The sequence below is a fragment of the Myxocyprinus asiaticus genome, chromosome 23 (assembly GCF_019703515.2).
Source record: "Myxocyprinus asiaticus isolate MX2 ecotype Aquarium Trade chromosome 23, UBuf_Myxa_2, whole genome shotgun sequence".
NCBI lineage: Eukaryota > Metazoa > Chordata > Actinopteri > Cypriniformes > Catostomidae > Myxocyprinus > Myxocyprinus asiaticus.
In genome coordinates this window covers 45278322-45295399 of record NC_059366.1, presented here as the reverse complement: position 1 = coordinate 45295399, position 17078 = coordinate 45278322, and the positions used below count along the sequence as shown (strand labels likewise).

Here is a 17078-nt window from a genome sequence, read left to right as displayed (position 1 = left end):
ACCAGACTTGTGGAGGTCCACAATTTGTTTTCTGAGGTCTTGTCTGATTTCTTTTGATTTTCCCATGATGTCAAGCAAAGAGGCACTGAGTTTGAAGGTAGGCCTTAAAATACATCCACAGGTACACCTCCAATTCAGTACACCTCCTATCAGAAGCTAATTGCCTAAAGGCTTGACATCATTTTCTGGAATTTTCCAAGCTGCTTAAAGGCACAGTTAACTTAGTGTATGTAAACTTCAGTCTGTCTGTAAACAGTTGTTGGAAAAATTACTCATGTCATGCACAAAGTAGATGCCCTAAACGACTTGCCAAAACTAAAGTTTGCTAATATTAAATCTTTGGAGTGGTTAAAAAAAAAAAAGAGTTTTAATGACTTCAACCTAATGTAAATTTAAACTTCTGACTTCAGCTGTAAATGATATTTTAGAGCTACAGTGGAGGTGAAGATTTTCAGCAAATAACTGTCCTCACACCAAGCTGTAAATAACTCATGTAGCTGTAACAAGTCATGTGGAGTAGTTTTTTGTCCTTTTTGGAGGCAACAGCCCTCTGCATCACTGTATTCCTTCATTATATAGAAAAGAGCAGCATAACCATTAAAAAAAGAGTTTATTTTTGTGTTCCATGGAAGAAAGAATGCCACACAGGTTTGGAAGAACAGTAGGGGAAAGTAATGAGTAAATGATGACAGAATTTGTTTTTGGATGAACTATTCCTTTAAGTTCCCATCATTCTTATTGTAACCACTGCTTGGTGTTTCCTAATCCAGATAGCGGCTAGTTTGGAGAAGAATCTCCTCCCCAGATTGAGCAGTTCTCCTCCAGACATCGAGGCCCTGAGACTCTTCCTCACACTGCCTGAGTGTCCGCTCCTCAGCGACCCCAACAACTACACCACACTCACCATTCCCTTCGCCAAAGCTGTCGTCAGCCTGAAAGACGCTCCCTTCAGAGTGCTCGGTACGTTACATCCTCCATGAGAGAAAATTGTGTTTTTAAAGAAGTGCTTTCACTGAGCACAAAATTAACACTCAGCAGATATATCTGAATCAGCAACAGATATATTTATACCAGACGAAACATACAAAAGCAACAGTCTTTTGAATTTTACATGCACTGATACAAACATATCCCTTTTTTTTTTTTTTTTTTTTTACAAAAGAAGACTTGTGACATTCGCATGGGTAAATCTCGGGAATAAATGTCCAAGTCGTGGTTAACCCCAAAATCAAAAGGAAGTTGAATGAGAAATTAAAAAAATGATATTTTGTGTAAAGAAAATAAAGCCCAGTTTTTTCTTTGCATTGTGATATTATTTTCATGACAATTAATTGCTTTCCCTGTAAGTCACATTAGTGTAATGCAAAGAAAAATCAATATTATGAAAAAATACTTGACCATTTAAATAATATATCATTGTTTTTGTAGTCATTACAGTGTGAAATGAGAATTTGGAATGAAAATATGCTTAAATATACTTCTCAGAGCTCTTTAAAGACTTCTTCTCTCACCTAGGAATATTCCCTGACCAGTTGGACCATTACAATCTAGGCCTGGTTTATTAATTGAAGTTAAAAGAGATTAACTTCTTTGCAACAGCAAATAAAGGCATATTGTCTCAACCACATACATGTACACAAATGCCACATTTACCATATGCATAGTGCACTGTAAGTGTACAATAGGCAGTGGCCTACTTCTGCATGTTTGGTATGTATTACGGAGCACATTGTATATTCACATTTATACATTCACACTCCCCTTAAGTGCATTGTCTCACAGCATGCACTTCAAATTTTGCCTTTATATGCAAAAATGATGAATTCTGCAGAAGAGTCCATTGACAGATTATAATTGTCTACACAGCTCTCTGGAATACTTGATTGTGATTGACCAATCATGGTATTCTGCTGACGAATATTTTTAGCAAAAGAAGCGTTAAAAGTTGTATTTGATTGTTGTTTTTCATACATACAGTAGCTGTGCTAGTTCCATGTCTTGCATCACTCTGCTCTCTTCTCACATAAAATGTCATTATTTGGTAATTAGCAGTGCAGTAAGCAGGATAATGTCAGTCTGTCATAATTTGCTTTGAGTCTGTGTTTGAAGTAAAAAATTATCATTTGTTAATCAGTATTGTTATTTATTGGTAAATAATTTTGTGATGAGGAGGAGGGCGTGGCCGGGCCGTGATGGTGCACGGCCGGCGCTGAATCAGCTGATTAGCAGGAGAGCGAGATAAAGGGGAACCGGAGGCCCCAGTTCGAGAGAGAGAGAGATGCTTGCAGCTGCGTTGCATGTGTGTCTGTGTTTGTTTACGTTTGTTTTAAGTTGAGTTTGGCATTAAAACTTTACGTTGACTGTTCAGCCGGTTCCCGCCTCCTCCTTGCCCGTCCTTATACTGTTACAATAGTGCCGAAACCCAGGAGGGAGGAGGGATGCGCTGTCGCGGAGTCCTCGCCGCTGCCATCCACCAGGGGAGCAGCCGCGGCCGTCTGCCTTGGGATGGAGGGGTCACTGCCGGCCGCCGAAGAAGGGGAGGAGCGGTTCTGTCCACTAGGGGCCAGAGGACTCGCTGCCGTCCGCTGGGGGAGGAGTGAGCTGGTGTCCGCCAGAGGAGCGGTTGAGGACCGGGTGACAGTGCGTCTGGGAGCCGGCGAGCAAGTTCTTCTGTCTGTCTCCTCTCTCTCACTCTCTCTGTGTCTCCGCTTGCCCTTTCCCTCTCCACCGGCTGACAGAATGGCTGGAAGGTCAGCGTCTCCCCTCCAGAGATGGGAGGGTGGGGAGTTGGCGCCCCGGCCTGAATCGGGCGGGGGAGGATTGTGACGAGGACAAGGGCGTGGCCGGGCCATGAGGGTGCATGGCCGGCGCTGAATCAGCTGATCAGCGGGAGAGCGAGATAAAGGGGGGCTGGAGGCACCAGTTCGAGAGAGAGAGAGACGCATGCGGCCGCGCTGCATGTGTGTCTGTTTATGTTTGTTTTAAGTTGACATTAAAACTTTATGTTTACTGTTCCCGCCTCCTCCTTGCCCATCCTTGAACTGTTACAAATTAATTTCATTTGTATTATTCTACAAAAATGTAATTTTTTAAAAAGTTTGGGCATATGTAGAATTTCTTGTCTAATTTCTTGATTTCTTTCCTTCCATCTTTGCGTTTATATTTGCAGTTAGTTTATATTGTCACATGTGTGGATTTCGCCGACCGTCTGAATGACCTGCTGTTATTGTTCCGGTTCTGTAGGTAACTGGTGGTCCAGGTTTGAGCCGGCGGTCTTTCAGAGGCTGGTGGAGCTCTATAAGGAGGTTGTGGTGTATCTGCTGAGGATGCAGAAACTGGGAATTTCTCACTCTGAACAGAGAATCCTCACGTGCTTCCTGCTCACCTCGCTCAAATTCTTGGAGATACTGCACTCAGTGAGCACTGTTGTTGGTTAACCCATTAAACCCATTCCTAACCCTAGTGAGCTGCCTACTTAGACAACATTTTCGGCATTATGTCCACTTGTCGTGACGCTGTTCCAAAAATTCTGCTACCTTATAAGTGAACACGTTTTGTCCAGAAATGTATGACAGCTCCTATCCTTTGTGGATAAAGTAATCGGAGAGTGTATTGCGACAAGCTCAGTGAAAAAATTCCATTCCAAGATGACAAATGGAGTCAAGTGAAATATCAATTATAAATATAGTACTTGTATTCAAATGCGGCAAATGACAAGTGCATCCTAAACTCTGGTATTACTTGAGTAAAAATGTGTTTGTGTAATTGTTGCAGGTTAATGAGCGTGCTGGACAAATCATCCAATATGACAAGTTTTATATTCACGAGCTGGATGAACTGATTGACATTAGGAATGATTATGTCACCTGGATTCAACAGCAGATGTTTTCTGTGGTGAGTCTACATTGTTCAGAGTTAATCAGCATCATTTTACACACGTGAATTTCTAAATAATTGTACCATTATTCTTAATCTCACTTCTTATGCTGCGAACAGACATACAGTGGCCTCTAAGAAGTATTCAGACACACTTAAAAATGGCTGATTGCATTCATAGTCATTTATTTTATAGAATGATAGCACAATCACACTTCTTGAAAATAACATTGTCACATTTTTGCTTTTCTCAAACCTTGGTGGAACATGTCTATAGTGAATGTCTTGAACTCCACCTGTGGTTCTACTAGGACACCCGTGTAAACTTAAAGGGGTCATGAGGAATAAAATTGTCCTTGATATTTTGCCATATAAGAGGTTGTTGTACTATAAGAACATATTGTAAATTTCGGAAATCAAAACTTTATCCCCAATGCAATAAAAGCATTTATTGAAACCAAGCTGCCAAAATGCCTTCTCCACTACATCGGTATATTAGTGATATCACAAAGGGTACTCATTTAATTCATGTCCGCCTCTACAGCAACTACGTCATCGCACCCTTGGCCCCACCCACTGGGGGCTCAGATTGTATAGAGAGAGAGAGAGAGCAAGATATAGGCCTACTGCTCTGCCTCTTGTTGTTTTGTGCATAAACTGCTGAACAAACTGTCTGCGCTATTTTTAATTGTTGATGTATGTAAACACGCACTAGATGGACGTCTTTGACCGTTTTGATGCATTTCCGGCGATCCTCTGTGCAGGATCATATTGGAAACTGGATGTGTGCGTCTTCAGAGTGCTGTGTGCGTAATGTGGATGTGTTATCTGCGTATTTCAGCATGGATTGCATGTCTTGTCAACTGATATCAGCGTGAATTGCTTGTGAACCAGTCATAAAACGATTCAAGCTTTGCCAAGGAATTGCGACTGAAGGATATGGGACAGTTAAAAACACTTGGACCCAATCAAAAACATAAGTAAACAGTTCCATTCATTATAATATATAAAATGTCATGACTGTTTGATAGTTTATGGTGCTGACACCTTTTCTACACCGGGTGTGTTTTTTGATGCGACGCAACACAGCGGCTTGAGGCTGTTTACATGGGGCGTGTTGACACAAAGTTTCTAAACCATTTATTTGTGTTGTTGGCAGTAGTAGCACCAGTGCAAAATGGAACGGGACACTTGTTTACTATTGGCGTGACGCGCTGCAACTGACACTTCCATGGTAGACAGCATCATTGATTATAATGGGTTCTATCATTGATTATAATGGGTTCTATTGCTTTTGACGCGACGTGCCTCTCGCGTCCGGTGCAGACAGGGTGTGAGTGTTAACAGCTGTGCTTGAGATGAACTGTTTTATATATTTGGATGCAATGTGTTGGATGTGCATTATGTGTAATCCCTGAAATGTAGTTTTATAATATTGTGGGGTTGTTCATTCTCTGCCGATTGAATTTCAAATATGGCTGTATTTGAGGGGCTGCACGATGTTAGCCAATCAGAACAGTGGGCGTTTACATTGAAGTTTCAAGGAGGAGCTGAGGCCAAAACTGAGCGTTTCAGACAGAGGGCCAGAAACCGGGTGGAAAATGATCATGTATTACTAAATTATGAGTGTCCTGGTGAAAAAAACTGTCAGTAACATTATCAGTGGACCTCAGGGAAGATAATAAAACTATAAAAAGCATTTCATGACCTCTTTAAGGGGAACTGACTTCAGACATCCACTAAAAATCACCAAGACACCAGTGTATTGAAAGAAAAGTAAAGTTAGTTCTGACCAAAGATCCAGGAGCATTTGAGTGCAGATGTCACTTGCTTTCATATTTTGTTTTCTAATGCAAAGACATTCATGCATTTTTAAATGTGACATACGTAAGTGTCTAAATACTTCTTGTGGCCACTTTACTGTAGATAGTCACATACAGTATTAGGGCTCTGTTTTCGTGAGTGCGGAAAGCGTGGCACTATGCACAACAACAGTAAGCTACTTTTTATCCAATTTTAGTGAGAGTGCTAAAATTGTAAGATTTGCATTAAACTATCTTTAGGTCATGCTTTATTTTTTAATTATTACCATTATATTTATATTTACAATTGTATTTATGATCTAATTTATAAAGGGGTCATGAAATGCTCTTTTTATAGTTTCATTATCTTCCCTGAGGTACACTGATAATGTTAGTAAAGTTTTATCTCACCAAAACTTTTTTTAATATATGATCATTTTCGACTCTGTCTCTGACCATCTTTCTGAAAAGCTTGATTTTTGCCTCAGGTCCTTCTTTAAACGTCAATGTAAACGCCCTCTGTTATGATTGGTTAACAGCGTGCAGCCCCTCAAATTCGCCCATTTTTGAAACTCAGTCGGAAGAGAATAAACAAGCACCAAAACACTAGAAATGTACATTTCACGGTTTACACACTACGCACATCCAACACATTTCATCCGAATATATTGCACTATAGGGCTCGACAATAAGGACTGCCCGATGGTCCGCGGCCAGTGTGAGAGAGATTTGGTCCAGTTGCTAGAACTGTCACTTGCCTGATCGGGCCAGTGCTGCATTTATAACATCAGTGCAAGAAAACAAAAAGTGAGAGAGCACAACAATTACACTGAGCAAACGAAGTCTTCTAACCGACGAGCGAGCGCGATTCTATTTAGCTCGCAAAGATGCGCCAAGGCACAGTCGCGTGCAGACACCGAGTGCACTCTCCTAGAACTGTCCTCACTCTTTTCCAAGTGTCTTAGCAGTAGCTATTACCAATGTGTAGAAAATAGAAGGGGGAAAAAAAACACTTAATGAATTTTGTAGCGGGATTGCATGTCTTGTGCAACATTTTAAGTATCCCCGCACATTCCGTGTTCACAGTACGCGAAATCCCCACATTTTTTGTTTTTACATGTTGGTGAAAAGCAGTAATCCACACACTGGAACACAAAAAATCAACAGTTTCATTCTATAGGGCTGAAAATCCATGTCTCTCCGTGCATATGTCTCATCAGCATCTCTCTCTGTGCAGCGTAGACTGTTTAATGTGCATGTGCTCTCAATAAGGAACAGAGCGCTAGTTTTATTCCCACTGTAAAAACAAACACATTTTCTCTCATTAATTCGCCTTTAGAGATGAAGCGCCAAATGAAACGTAATAAACTTTGTTAAACCCCACTTATACACGTGCCTGGAAATCACGAGCTGCTCAGTATCCAAAATGTAAGTATAAATTTAATTAGGTTTGTTTCAAAACGTAATCATTAATTCGACATTATAATGGCGTTTGATATGAAAAGAAGCAAAATCACTATGGCTATTAGGCTATTATTATCAGAGCTGTTCAGCTGCAGGGTGAAGATGAATATTCAAAATAGTCTACTTCATATCATCCTCATGAAACACCTATTACATGTCTAATTTCTGGACCGTACAGGTATATTTGTTTTTGTGCTTTGTGTGTCAGTCTGTGTTGGTGTTTAGGTTGTCTGATTTCATGTATATGCACATTCTTAACTCACAGATTAGGCCTAATGTATATTACATGTCACAACCGATTTGGTAGCAAGTCAACTCTCTCAGGGATTCATATGTTTATTACATTCGGCCAATAATCACATCTTTAACTCAGTGATTAAATCTTTGATCCTGTGTGTGAATACACTACACATGGCCAAAAGTTGCATGACAGCATGACTAAACAGGTGACCGAAAACCCATCATCTGCACAACAGAACTCTTCACTTAAAATGTGTAAATGGCAGTATGGCTGAGGTTAATATGATGTATTTATGAATTTATATGGGATTACATAAGACATAAATCATATATTGCCAATTATAAATGTGATTCAGTTTTGCGGGACATTGTCTTAAAAACATAATATATGTAAAAAATATTTATCTTCGGACACATTTTTAAAGCCTTGATGGTAAAAACAGCTATTTATCTTTTTTGTGTTGGGGCCAGTAAAAATCTGAAGCACTGGCCCGACCGGGCCAGTAGAAAAAAATCCTTAGCATTGAGCCCTGCACTATTTATCTCACTCACAACTGTTAACACTCACACCCTGTCTACACCGGACGCTATAATCAATGATGCTGTCTACCATGGAAGCGTCCACTGCGGTGCATCACTCCAACAGTAAATAAACAAGTGTCCCGTTCCATTTTGTGCTGGCGCTACTACTGCCAACAACACAAAGAAACGTTTCAGAAAGTTCATGCCGATGCACCCGGTGTAGACAGCCTCAAGCCGTTGATTCACGTCAGCGGACGCGCCCGGTGTAGACAGCGTGTCAGCATCATAAACAATCATGACATTTGATATATTAATGAATGGATCTGTTTACTTACGTTTTTTAACGGGTCCAATAGTGTTTTTAACGGTCCCATATCCTTCAGTGCCAATTCCTTGCCAAACACTCGTTTTATGACTGCGTCACAAGATGCACACATCCAGTTTATCATCCTGCACTGAGGTGCACATTGCTGGAAACAAATCAAAATGGTCGAAGACTTCCATCTAGTGCGTGTTTACATACACCAACAATTAAAAATAGTGCTGATAGGAGAACGAACAGTTTGTTGAGCAGTTAAAGCAACACAACAACAGGAGCCACAGCAGCTGATGAAACTCATCCTCTCTTCAGAGTTGTAACTTGACACTGCGTCATTTAAAAGCGTGCCAGAGAGATGACAACAGTCAAAGATGTCTGTGTAGTACATGTTTGTTTACAAAAATAATTCAAAATAGTCCAGATGGGTCCCTTTTCATGTTCAGGAGTAGTTAGGCCACAGACAGTAGGCCTTTTGCCCTTCTCTCTGTCTCTGTTTACGAGCTGAGTGAGCACCAGTGGGCAGGGCCATGGGTGCAATGATTTTAAAATAGGCGTTGATGTTGTTGCTGTAGAGGCTGTCTTTTTTTTTTTTTTTTTTTTTTATATTTCGAATGCCCAATTCCCAATGCGCTCTAAGTCCTCGTGGTAGCGTAGTGACTCGCCTCAATCCGGGTGGCGGAGGACGAATCTCATTTGCCTCCGCATCTGAGACCGTCAATCCGCGCATCTTATCACGTTACCGTGGAGACGTAGCGCTTGTGGAGGCCCACGCTATTCTCCACGGCATCCACGCACAACTCACCAGGCGCCCCACCGAGAGCGAACCACATTATAGCGACCACGAGGAGGTTACCCCATGTGACTCTACCCTCCCTAGCAACCGGGCCAATTTGGTTGCTCCAGGAGTGGTAGTCAGCGTCAATACTCGCTGAGCTACCCAGGCCCCCCTGTAGAGGCCGTCTTGAGTTAATGAGTACCCCAAGTGATGTAGAGTTATCACGGAAGTAGAGAACGGGGCGTTTTGGCAGCTTGGTTTCAAATGATTTTATTGCATTGGGGATTAAGTTTTGATTTCTGGAATTTGCAGTATGTTTTTATAGTAGAATGACCTCTTATATGTCAGAATATCAAGGAAAATTTGATTCCTCATGACATGACCCCTTTAAGTCACTTAAGTATTATGAATACTTCCATTCCCTATAATTTAACAGTGTACATCCAAATCCTGATGAGAATTTTAAGAGTGTGTCCATATTTCTTTCTTCTAATTCATTGCATATAGTCCATTTACACTGCCGACTTCTTATAGACTTGCTGTCTTTGTTTTTATCACTGGTGCTTGACAGGAAATGAAATATTTAATAGGACGCAGATGGTGCAATGACCGGAGAAGAACCTCCACATTAAATTGCACTTGACCCAGCCCATTAGCGCTTTGCTTGCACGATTTCGCCAAACCCACTTGTGCGTAGACTTAGCACATACTTGCACGAAAATGGCAAAACATTATGGCCATGCCCACTGACTTTGTGCTTATGACTTATGGCATAGTGCTGCGCTTAGTGCTAGTGCTCTTAAAATATGGCCCACTATGTTTTAACTGTCAGAAGATGAAGTGGTAGTTGGTTTTATAGACATATTTTAAGGAAATGAAGCTCTCCTTTGTTTCCTGGGTTCTGTTTCTAATAGGTCATGGACTCTCAGGTCACCTTGTGTAAATACCCGTTTGTTTTTGACGCTCAGGCGAAGACGACACTGCTCCAGACCGATGCTGTCATCCAGATGCAGGTGAGACTGCTCTTCAGCTCTAAATGTTTTTACCATTACATGATGTTTACCACAGTGAAGTCACAGTGCTGTGTGTGGTCAGATGGCAGTAGATCAGGCTCAGAGACAGAACTTCACATCTCTGTTCCTGTCCGGTGGAGGGGTGGAGTCAGTTAACCCCTGCCTCATCCTCATCGTACGCAGAGAAAATGTGGTTGGAGACACCATGGAGGTGCTGAGGAAATCAAAAAACGTTGATTACAAAAGGCCGCTCAAGGTAAACAAAACTGTCTTCATCAGTGTATTATCATGGAGCTTCTAAGGTCTTTTATTCTCTTATCTATTGGTCTAAGGTCCCTAATATTGTCTATATTCTAAGGTATGTAATTCTATAATCTAAAGTGCTGTGGTCTATATTTTTTGAGTCTGTAGTTCTAAGGTATGTAATTCTAGAGCCTATAGTCGTGAAGTCTAGAATATTATAGCGTACAGTTCTATAACTCTATACCCTACAGTTATAATTTCTAAAATTCTTTACTCTTCAGGTCTATAATTTTAGTGTACAGTTTTACATTTTCTAAGTTTATATTCTACAGTTCTAAGTTCTATAATTTTATAGTGTACAGTTCTAAGTTCTGTAATACTAGACAGTTCTACAGTTAATAACTCTACAGCTCTAAGGTCTGTAATTCTATACAGTTCTAAGTTCTAGAATTTTATAGTTTACAGTTCTAAGTTCTAAAATTCTATACTCTTCAGTTCTAGAATTTTATACAGTTCTAAGGTTAATAACTCCATACTCTACAGCTATAAGGTCTGTAATTCTATACAGTTCTAAGTTCTACAGTTTTATAGTTTACAGTTCTAAAATTCTATACTCTTCAGTTCTATAATTCTATACAGTTCTAAGGTTAATAACTCCATACTGTACTGCTCTAAGGTCTGTAAATCTATACAGTTCTAAGTTCTAGAATTTTATAGTTTACAGTTCTAAGTTCTAGAATTCTATACTCTTCAGTTCTATAATTCTATATAATTCTAAGGTTAATAAATCAATAGTCTACTGCTCTAAGGTCTGTAATTCTATACAGTTCTAAGTTCTACAGTTTTATAGTTTACAGTTCTAAAATTCTATACTCTTCAGTTCTATAATTCTATACAGTTCTAAGGTTAATAACTCCATACTGTACTGCTCTAAGGTCTGTAATTCTATACAGTTCTAAGTTCTACAATTTTATAGTTTACAGTTCTAAGTTCTAAAATTCTATACTCTTCAGTTCTATAATTCTTTATAATTCTAAGGTTAATAAATCAATACTCTACTGCTCTAAGGTCTGTAATTCTATACAGTTCTAAGTTCTACAATTTTATAGTTTACAGTTCTAAGTTCTAAAATTCTATACTCTTCAGTTCTAGAATTTTATACAGTTCTAAGGTTAATAACTCCATACTCTACAGCTATAAGGTCTGTAATTCTATACAGTTCTAAGTTCTACAATTTTATAGTTTACAGTTCTAAGTTCTATAATTCTATACTCTTCAGTTCTATAATTCTATACAGTTCTAAGGTTAATAACTCCATACTCTACAGCTATAAGGTCTGTAATTCTATACAGTTCTAAGTTCTACAATTTTATAGTTTACAGTTCTAAGTTCTATAATTCTATACTCTTCAGTTCTATAATTCTATACAGTTCTAAGGTTAATAACTCCATACTCTACTGCTCTAAGGTCTGTAATTCTATACTGCAGTTTTAAGGTCTATCATTTTTTGTACAGTTCCAAGTTCTAGAATTCTATACTCTACAGTTCTACATTTTATAATTTTATAGTTTACAGTTCAAAGTTTTATAATTCTATACTCTATAGTTCTAAACTGTAGAGTTCTAAGATCTATAATTCTATACTTTATAGTTCTATAATTCTATCCTACAGTTCTAAGTCATAAATATATATACATTTCTAAGGTTAATAATTCTATAATTAAAGCTCTAAGGTCTATAATTCTATACTCCACGGTTCTAAGTTGTATAATTGTATATACTTCCCTGTGCTAAGGTCAGTAGTTTTATAGTCGACAATTCTAAGGCAATTCTGTAGTGTATGGTTCTATAATTCTATACTCTTAAGGTAAATAATTATTTGGTCTATAGATCAAAGTTCTATGTTTCTACACTCTATAGTTCTAAGGTTTATAATACTATACAGTTCTGAGTTCAATATTTCTATACTCTACAGTTCTGAAGTCTGTAATTCAATAGTCAACAGTTTTCTGGTCTATAATTTATTTAGATAACCACCACACAAGAACGTAAACTAAGAAACAGTTCGTCTAGTTTGTCTGAATCTGTAGAGTTATAACTGAAGTTGTCTGTGGTACAGGATAGTTTTTGTCTTTGATCATTCAGGTGATCTTTGTCGGTGAGGAGGCCGTGGATGCCGGTGGCGTGAGAAAAGAGTTTTTCCTCCTCATGATGAAAGAGCTGTTGGACCCTAAATACGGCATGTTCAGATACCACGAGGAGTCCAGACTCATCTGGTTTGCACACAAGGTAGAGATGTTTACATATGCTATTGAAGTGAAAACCGATTAAACACGACTAGATGTACAAAGTCATTGAAGGCTCACACATGTCAGTTGTGTTTGACCACAGACATTTGAAGACATCGATTTGTTCCATCTGATTGGAGTGATTTGTGGATTGGCCATCTATAACCTGACGATAGTGGAGCTGAACTTCCCTCTAGCGCTGTATAAGAAACTCCTGAAGAAAGCACCCACACTGGAGGACCTGAAGGAACTCATGCCTGATGTAGGAAGGTGTGTGTTTTTAAATAAATGACTTTTTTTCTTTCTTTTGAGTTTGGGCTGAAATATAATCGTGATGCATTTCACAAGATTCACCCGTATGTTTTTTGTGTTCTTCAGGAGTCTTCAGCAGCTACTAGATTACACAGAGGATGATTTGGAAGAAACGTTCTGCCTGAATTTCACAGTAAGAACACATTCACAGTTAAAGCATTCATGCAGTACCTCTGTTTAAAAGTGTGCTGTGCAAATAATGGACTGTATTTGGGGTGGTTTTTATAGATTACAGAGGATAATTTCGGTGCTACAGAGGTATTGGAGCTTGTACCCAATGGGACGGACATCAGTGTAAACAAATCCAACAGGTGTCACTACTACCCATAATATATACATTCATACATCGTGACTGTTGTTTGAAATTAATACAATCTTATTCCTCAGTTCAGATGTTTTTATGACACATATAGTACAAGAATAAACATTTCCATCCAACAAATACTAATTTTGCATGATTTGATCAACCTACTTTTACTAGAATTTATTTTTTCATCCCGCCTACACAGGCAGGAGTTTGTCAACGCGTACGTCGATTATATATTCAACACTTCCGTGGCTCCTCAGTTCAATGCTTTCTATGCTGGATTTCATAAAGTGTGTGGAGGGAAAGTTCTGGAGCTCTTCCAGCCCAGCGAACTGCAGGCCATGGTGATCGGAAACACTAATTATGACTGGAAGGAATTAGAGAAGGTATACAAAAAAACACACTGCTGATATTTGCAGCAATGCTGCTGTAGTTTGTACAGTTTGTAAATGACCGTATTGATTCTTAGAGCACAGAGTATAAAGGCGAGTACTGGGCGGAGCACCCCACCATCAAGATATTCTGGGAAGTGTTTCACGAACTGTCTTTGGAAAAGAAGAAACAATTCCTACGTAAGTGGATAATCTTCGAACGTAGAGTTTTACACGTTTTACCAATCAGTCATCTATTCTGCATAGTATGTGTCATGTCTAATAGTTCACCATTTGTTGGTTAATGTCACTCTCAAACATTCCTCAGTGTACAGTCGCTGTCACTTTTGTTGTTTCAGTTCGCCAACTTTTATTAGAATAAAATAATAATGTCCAGTCGCTTTGCCACTGTAAACCGTTGTCAGTGTGAACATATTGCAACATCATCGTCCTGTGTTATTCTGCAGTATTCCTGACGGGCAGTGACCGTATCCCCATTCTGGGCATGAAGAGCCTGGCGTTAGTTATCCAGCCCACCGGTGGAGGTGAGCAGTATTTCCCTGTAGCGCACACATGCTTCAACCTGCTGGATCTGCCCAAGTACAGTAGCAAGGAGTCACTGCGAGAGAAACTGCTGCAGGCCATCGAACACAACCAGGGTTTCAACCTTGCCTGACGTGCACAAGCACAGACCAGCTGATCAATGATGATCATCTACAGACGCATATGACACCCACAGGTATAAGATACTTAAAAGAATCCTGCAGAGTTTGGCTGATTAATCGTGTGACTGCTGTTATTTTGAGTTTGTTATAGAAATAGAAGCATTTGATTTATTGTGCAATGGATGCTTTAACAGGAATAATCATTTACACAGACCACAATTCAAAAAGAGACACGGATATCTGCAAATATATGGTCCCGAAGGGCTTATTAAAATATGTTAACAGTATTTATATATCAATATTTTGTTACTTACTCAACGTTTGGGTGACACTTGTGTGTTTAGTAACATTTGTTTTTTCTGTTGAAGTAGTGCCAGAAGTCTTGTGTATCTAACCTTTTGATATCATCATTAAGGATATTATTGTATTCTCGATGTAAATGACATAACTAATGCGTTAAGCAAGTGCAGAAGTCTCTTTTGCCAAATCAGTAAGATTGCATGTCTTGACTGTCAGTGGTCAAGAATACTAGAGAATCCCAAAACATTTACTGAATGTCACTAAGTTTAAAGAGGCCACAAAATGTGGCAGTTCATTCAGATTTGCAGCATAATGGATGAATAATGTTGCAGAATAATTGTTCTGCACATGTTTATTAAAATAAAGTGGTACCATGTTTTGCTTATGTGCCTTAAAACTAAACATTCTGTTATGTTTTTTAGCTTATTGAGTTATTTTGTTTTGTCTAATCATTTTTTTTAAGATTGAGTATCAAAACCTGATAGCATGTGTGATGAAAACTGAATCACGTATGTATTCATCATAATAAAATATTTTTCATATTGTGGCAAAGTCTTACAAAGTGATTGCATGATTAAAAAAGCAAACTGCTGCTAATAATTTTCTGACACATCAGTCATTACACTTAGCCTGTATTAAATGTTAGTCTTAATGCTGTCCATCACACACCTGTCCAATTCAATCATACATGCAGTAGTTGTGTGTTGAGGAATATGTGGAAAGCAATTACAAATGCTGACATTTTTCCTGTTTGTAAATTGTAAATAAACATGATGTTTTCTAGTTTTGATGTTGAATTTGTGTCTTTAGTTTCTGATGATCAGCAGCTGATTTACTATAACAGACTTTAACATTTCCAGCAATGAAAATGCAGAAAATGCATTGAGCACGTTTGCATGCACATTCATACACTTATTAAGGAATAGTTCACCCAAAAATGAGAATTCGGTATGATTTTCTTTCTTCTGCAGAACACAAAGTAAGATTTTTAGAAGAATATTTCAGCTCTGTAGGTCCATACAATGCAAGTGAATCCAAAAAGCTCCAAAAAGCACATAAAGGCAGCATAAAAGTAACCACTCCAGTGGTTTAATCCATGTCTTCTGAAGCCATCTAATCAGTTTTAGGTGAGACACAGATCAATTTTTAAGTTCTGTTTTACTATAAATCACCTCCCTGCCCAGTAAGTGGTGTTATGCACAAAAAAATGCAAATTGCCAAAAACACCAGAATAATGTAAAAGAGAAAGTAAAAGTGGAGATTTATAGTAAGAAAGGACTTAAATATCGATCTGTTTCTCACCCACACTAATCATATCACTTCAGAAGACATGGATTAAACCATTGGAGTCATATGGATTACTTTTATGCTGCCTTTATGTGCTTTTTGGAGCTTCAAATTTTTGGTCACCATTAGGGCTGGGCGATATGTAAAAGATATTTGATCGACAATCGCCTTAAAAAATAATGCGATATCCGATTACATCGTCAACCCCTCTGCCAAGGGTCTGTGAATATTTTAGCTTCATGGATTTTGCTAAAATGTATTAAAAGATGAAAACACAAACAAAAGACATTTCTAAATTCAAATAGCACTTTAAACTAAATGAAAAAAGCATTAAAAATGACGAAGTCCTCCCTAAATCCAAACATTTACCGTCTCCAACTGCACCGTTTGCCATCGCGCAAGTATCCGTCAACGACACCAGGTGGAAAATTACTAATAGCATACAAATTAATAGCTAAAGGCATTTATACATTTAAAGATAATAATAATCATAATAAATTCCCTTGTGTTCCCAAAATAATGATGCCAAATCTTATCGCATTTGTGTTTGTATTGTGTTTTGGTAATACAGTAAATGCTGCTTAAAGAAAATAAAACTCAAGTTTAGGTTCAAGGTGAACGCATCTTGTATTTTATGATTGAATCACTTTCGTCTTTGTTTCTTTAGTATAAAGATATATATTACTGAACTTGCAGAGTTGCGTTCACAATGCATGTTGACCGTGAACTGCTCTGTGGAAATAAAGCGAATTAAACTCACAGCACCTCCTGAGATGGTCGGAGATAATTTGCAGTATTCTCATAGATGACATTATTCTTGCAAACAGTTTTTAGACTAAAGAAACAGAGACAAACATAAGTGGAAAAAAGTGATAACTCTTTACATGCGTGTGCTCCACATGACAGGCTCGCGCTGCACGGCTATGAACAAACAGCGAATCAGACACAAGCATTGACGGCTTCTCTTTTGTCTGTTCTTAAAAATATAATAAAGTGTGTTTCTTCAAGCGAGTGTCAGTCACTTCGAGACATCTTACAGGTCGCCCGCCTGTTGCGGGTAGATGAGCAAAATTACCCGTGCAAGAAATACATTTGGACGAGGAGCTCGTGATGCGTGGATTCAGCCTCGTCGCATTTGGCGAGTGGCGGGTGCTTATTTAACACCCTGGGCTACTGTTTAATATATTTGCTGACTTCCCAGATCCATGGTTTTCCCATTTCTAGATATTGTCCATCATCGTCTGTCGGTTGAGTGTTGTGATCGGCATCAGGTTCTTTGTAAGATATCCGATAAC

At 38.8% G+C, this 17078-nt stretch overlaps 1 protein-coding gene across 6 annotated transcripts in view; it reads left to right on the top strand.

Moving 5' to 3' along the window:
- The window catches only part of LOC127414362 (probable E3 ubiquitin-protein ligase HERC4), a 28731-nt gene extending 13452 nt beyond the window's left edge, over nt 1-15279 (top strand). For 4 of the 6 annotated variants that reach the window (XM_051652338.1, XM_051652340.1, XM_051652337.1 and 1 more), the window contains 12 exons: nt 771-960; nt 3244-3416; nt 3775-3894; nt 9913-10011; nt 10094-10267; nt 12399-12542; nt 12645-12811; nt 12920-12986; nt 13082-13164; nt 13363-13546; nt 13630-13732; nt 13999-15279. In XM_051652338.1, the coding sequence (XP_051508298.1) occupies nt 771-960; nt 3244-3416; nt 3775-3894; nt 9913-10011; nt 10094-10267; nt 12399-12542; nt 12645-12811; nt 12920-12986; nt 13082-13164; nt 13363-13546; nt 13630-13732; nt 13999-14207 (1713 nt within the window). In that variant the 3' untranslated portion in view covers nt 14208-15279. Of the gene's footprint in view, nt 1-770; nt 961-3243; nt 3417-3774; nt 3895-9912; nt 10012-10093; nt 10268-12398; nt 12543-12644; nt 12812-12919; nt 12987-13081; nt 13165-13362; nt 13547-13629; nt 13733-13998 lie in introns of those variants that run through there. The other 2 variants (XM_051652341.1, XM_051652343.1) reach the window with 2 other exon arrangements.
- The last annotated feature ends 1799 nt before the right edge of the window (nt 15280-17078 follow it).